This window comes from Acyrthosiphon pisum, unplaced genomic scaffold, assembly GCF_005508785.2.
Source record: "Acyrthosiphon pisum isolate AL4f unplaced genomic scaffold, pea_aphid_22Mar2018_4r6ur Scaffold_603;HRSCAF=1055, whole genome shotgun sequence".
In the NCBI taxonomy this organism is placed as follows: Eukaryota; Metazoa; Arthropoda; class Insecta; order Hemiptera; family Aphididae; genus Acyrthosiphon; species Acyrthosiphon pisum.
In genome coordinates this window covers 6,766-12,384 of record NW_021775754.1, presented here as the reverse complement: position 1 = coordinate 12,384, position 5,619 = coordinate 6,766, and the positions used below count along the sequence as shown (strand labels likewise).

Here is a 5,619-nt window from a genome sequence, read left to right as displayed (position 1 = left end):
TATATATCTTAATACATTTTCTCCTATTGATTATGATTATTAGCCTATACGCAGAATACACATCATACATATATATTATAATTTTATTTCACTGGTGTCGGTTAGCTAACGAATTGTTTAGTGAAGACGAATGCAAATGGCTGAGAATTATCTATAAAATATAAGGTATATAATATACTATCTATATATAAGGTTATATCTATTTCTGCTGCCTTGACGAAATTGTACCAATACGTTATTAGTTATTACATAATATTATTATGTAAGTTGTACAACGGAATTCCACATTTTGCCGTTTTATGTGGGTAGTATACCTAATAGTAAATTTTTCGTTGTTTGTGTATCGAGGTTAATTTGGTCCATTTTCTTCTGTTTTTCTACAAAAGTTTTCCCGGAACATATTCTCTCTATTCTCGGTCCCACAACGAGATCTGATTTTTATATATTAGTTATTATAAACAATGGATTTAGGATATTATATAATATTTAATATATATTATGTAATAAAAATAATACAATAATGTTTAATTTTAGAAAGTCGAATAAGTAATGTGTTTTTCATTTTTCTAATAATACCTTCAGATATCCAATAATTTAAATATATAATAAATAAAACATATCAAGAGATATAAACTTAAAACAGCTTTATGATTTGTTATGCAGAAATGTAGAACAATGTACTTACAAATATTACAAACTGCTGTGATTTTTAATTTTTTTTAAATTTTTCTTGTTTTTCAATTACCTAACCTCAGTGCCGATTTTTCAAATTTTCTGCAATTCTATAACATTCGAAAATTATATATTAATTGTCACCTTAATTATAATACTTCTCCTCGAATTTACTGCCTAATTCTTGTATATTGGGGGTGGGGGGGATTAGTAAGATGTATTATATAACAAAAATGACTTAAAACATTTTTAAGCCTTGTAGAACTGTCTGATTTTGATAACTATTTTATTTTTATCAGTATTTTTATTTTATTTCACATAATCGATGTAAAATAATTTGTAAAAAAAGCTTAAAATTATCTTTTTTTATTGAGCTATATTCCCGTAAAGTGTATTTTTTAGGATAAAATTTAAATTTAAAGCTTAATTTTTTTAAAGCTTTAACTTTTTACGATGTTTTTACTTTTATGTTTTCAAGTTCTATAAAATCATATCCCTATTCTCAGGTGTCTGGCGAAACTGTGATAGTCACCACCACTGTTTCATGTGGTAGTGACCTTTAGTACTTGAAGTATATTTGTTCAAAAATCAAAAAATCCAGGTGTTGCAGTATATTTTGTTGCATAAATGTCCACATACACATACTATTTGCCTATATAATATGGTAACTGCCGATTAATTCAAATTGCTGACGTCCCTTTTGGTAGAATACAATTTGTGTACCCCCAAAACTAAATTTTGTTATTAAAAATTGGCAATTTTTTTTCGATTGAGACATTTTTTTAAAATACACTTGTGAAGGTATGTATATTGCATATACATACCATGTGGTTTCATTAAATTTTAATAATATGTGAAATACTTAAATAAATACTGTGGAATATATAAGTAACTAAAAAATAAGCTGACAACATATTATTATGTTAGGTATTTACAATTATTTCCGTTGTTTCTTTTTTTAGTAATGACTATTTTTAATAGCCATTATACAATACCACTTATAATTTAACATTTTTATGAATTTGAACAGTGCTTTGAATGTTAATTTGTGTTAATTATCCTATTTTTCTAAAATTGTCATTATATTGTTTGATGTAAATAACGTGAATATGTACCTATTTATAAGTTTAACATTGTAATTGATATCAATTACCTGTTCTAATATCTTTATGTGTGGGGTCTATTGGAGGTGTTTTATTTGTAGTATTTTCCGAACACTTTTCCTCGTTGTTTATAATAATATCACAAAAGAAAACTTAATAAATATTATTCGTGCACACTTAAATATATTTACCTATAGGTACTTAATGATATAGTTTGAATTTTTAATACACAAATGAGAACGATCAGTTCAGATGATGAACAATTGGAAGTCTTGAAAGGTACCTATTCCTAGTATTGTATTAAATACATTTTTTAAATAGAAAATAATTTATAAATAATTTTTTTGAATAACAAGTAAATATGTACCTACGTGTAAGTAATGTCGGCGGAGTACCTTTTTGGGCATACGATTGCGTGCGGTGCCGGAATAACAAAGAACATGCTTTTGACTATTCAAAAGCGTACGATTGCGCATGAAATTGGATGCGACGTTGCCAACTTATTATTAAAATTTAAAATAATTATTATTCTTAAAAAAATTATAAAAAAAATTTTTATTTGTCGTATATGTTATATATAATCGTACGTTATACGACATTATATTATAAAATAAAATAAAATAATAAATAAAATAATACATTTAAAATTTTAAAGCCCTGATACATACTTCCAATTATGGCTTATAGCTTAAGTAAGTTTTCTGGTGTTTTATTTTTTAGATATTCTTCGTGTTGTTTATTCACAAATTCGATTTTCTTTAGTTCTTCCTTTGATTTTGGCTTGATTTTTCCTTTGGAAATGGTTGATAGATTAGTGACGGTTTCTGCCTGAGTTTCCATAAGCGTACTTATAACAACAAATGTCAGAGGATGAGCACTAGTAAACTGGGCGTTATATGTTCTATGGAAACTTTCAGCCCCGTTTGTAGTTCTGAAAATGTATGAATATATAGTAAACAATATTTTTTTTAAACTTATTAGTAAATATATACCTAGGATTTAGTGATGGCGTTTCAGCCCATAAAATAGGTGGAAATAAACAACCAGGTTCAACATACGTCTCCAAAACATAGTCAGAAAATAGTTGTCCATCTGCAATATTTGGACACGTACTTATAAGCTCTACAAAAGCATCCTCCACGTCATATGGAGCTATGAAAGAAAGTCCAAAAAATGATTTAAGCCATAATTGTAAATCGTTCTTTTGATCGTTGTATGCCATTCTTAGTTTTGTATTGCCATTAATCTGAAAATTGATTTTGATTAATTATTTCTAAAAATATTCATATTGATTCAACTTATTTTGCGCCACCAAGCTTGTTCTAAGTGAAAACGGCATATTTTAATTTTGACATCCGGAAAAACTTCTTTTGTTGCTTGAATAACACCAATTTCAAAATCAATTTGTAATATTTCAATTTTAAATAGTCGTGATTGCTTTTCACATATATTAATTAAATATTTCCATATATTTATGTATGTGTTTTTAAATTTATCCTTTAAAAAAAAGTATACCAAAGGTACGTAAACACCATTTTTATAGCCATGAATGGTGTATAATTGTAAAAAAAATTTTGGAGCATAGTCAAATGTTCCGTCCGTAAATATATCTGTCCAACTTGTCAAACATTGAAGATTCTCTTCAGTTGTTAAGCAAATAAAAGTGCAATCATCGGGTAAATGTATACATTTTTTCCCTCTAAACATTAAAAAAATCTTCATTTTGTAATTTGTTCAGTTGCGTAATGGCATCTTCTAAAGATGAAGGGTAAGGAGGAAAGTTTTTTCTTCGTTGAATATACATAGCCTTTTTAACTGATTTTATATCATTATATTCTAACTCGGTACTCACGCTATTCAAAAGTTGACTTCTAATTATTTTTATTGGCCGGGTGGCTATGGAACTTGTAGCTTTACGTTTATAGTTTTCCCTTAGAACTTGTCTTTCGATTTTTTTAGTAGAATCTTCAAGGTGGTTATGCTCACCAGCAATTTCTATCATTATTTTATTGTCACTTGTCATTAAGACTGTACAAGTACACTGTTTTTTACAGCACCTCCATCTGTTATTTCCATCTGCCCGCTGTCTGATGTGTCGAAATTTGTGTTTGTTCACCACTAACAAATCACTCCCCCTTTCGGAACTTATTATGAAAATTTCATTTTCCATTTTAAAAATTAATTATAAAATGTTAGTAATGTGAAAAATATACGTTCACACGGGACACGAACACGAACACAACTAACATTTCAGTAAATACGTATAGACATACAATGCGAGATCATAGTTTAGGGAATTTACAATAAAGATAAAAGTATGATCTAAAATAAAATTATCTACTTCTTAGTGATGGAAAGTTTGTCTGGTATCGGCGATATTAAGTAATAAATAACGTACGGATCACCACAATCGGAACCTCATCGGATATTTCCCCTTCACCTATAATCTGTACCTATATTTAGCAACGTTGCTTAGTACACCTAAAAAGGTACCGTTGATAAGGACCGCGCGCAATCGTATTGCAGCCAAGTAATGTATATGTAATGCGTATTTAGGGGTTAAGTATCGTAATGTTTAAATGTTTTAAAATGTTGAATTATTTAAGTGTCCCTTGGTTCCCATAACTACTAACATTATCACGGACCGATCGCAACGGACCTATAGGTTCAAATTACCAGTTGTTATCTTTAGCATACAAAGTTAAAAAAAAAAAACTCAAAATTTACTCGTTTAAATTTTGATTTTGAAACATCCACATTTACAAAGAAAATTATCTAATTAACAATGTACAGTTAATGACTATTGTACTGTACTAAAAGGGTGGCTTACATTTCAAATCTGAAGTAGTATGGCCACAGGACCCTCTTAAATGATACAAAAAAATAGGTTATCATTTGGTGAATCACGTTCACACAATTTATATAAAATAAAATAGGTTTTAATACGTGTTTATAAGTTTTATATAATATTTATAATTTATGTAGTTGTTGAACACTTCAGGTCATACTTTATTATAATAATAAATAATTGATATAACGAAAAATATTACCTATTTAAAATTATCAGCAAAATCATATTTAAAATAATAACTAATTATAATTATTGACTATTGTCTTATAATATATTTTAAAATAGAATGTAATAGTTTATAATATGGCTGTATAGTGCAGTATAGTAAAATATATTTATAATTCATATTTGAGTAATCCATCTATAGTGTTGCCGTGTTGGTTTATCTTGTGAAGTTCAACGATTCTCTTTCTATAGAAATTATAATTTGTGAAAATGTTGCAAATGCACACCTTGGCAAAATAACGCTCTTTTTCTGGTACCTATTATGTGTTAGATATAGTCATTTGGAGCTTTAAATTGTAACGTAAATCTTAAAAAAAATCCAATACGTAAACTAATTATGTTCGAAAATCATTAGTTATAAAGAACTACCCCTGTATAGTTGTATGAGAAGTGATGAAGAATTTATCGGAAGTTTGAGTATTACAGTCTACAATTTCCGTATACCAGATACGAGCTCAGTTGGTATCAGCTAATATTAACATAAATTATTTAATTGTTTTTGTTTTGGCTGGATAAATAAATAAATTAAAAATTAAAAATTCATAAAACTTACAAGAACACTCAGAACAGACGTAAAAGTTGTTACTTCGAAAGTTCTTTGTATGCGTTTAATTATATTTAATAGGTATATTATATAAAATTATATTATATTTAAAATAAAATGTATCTATTAATTACACCTTATCCTTTGCAGCCAACTCAAACGATCATGTCAAGAAAAAACAAATGCAGAGAGCGATTAAAAACGAAAAAATCTACAAGTTCTTT

At 27.6% G+C, this 5,619-nt stretch overlaps 1 protein-coding gene across 2 annotated transcripts in view; it reads right to left on the bottom strand.

Moving 5' to 3' along the window:
- Window positions 1–2,364: 2,364 nt before the first annotated feature.
- Window positions 2,365–5,619, bottom strand: part of LOC107885382 — a 4,762-nt gene continuing 1,507 nt past the window's right edge. The window contains exons 1-2 of one of the 2 annotated variants that reach the window (XM_029492693.1): window positions 2,834–3,200; window positions 2,365–2,706 (exon numbers count right to left, since the gene is read on the bottom strand). In XM_029492693.1, coding sequence (XP_029348553.1) covers window positions 2,457–2,706; window positions 2,834–2,997 — 414 coding nt within the window. In that variant the 5' untranslated portion in view covers window positions 2,998–3,200 and the 3' untranslated portion in view covers window positions 2,365–2,456. Of the gene's footprint in view, window positions 2,707–2,767; window positions 3,201–5,619 lie in introns of those variants that run through there. The other variant, XM_016809016.2, reaches the window with a different exon arrangement.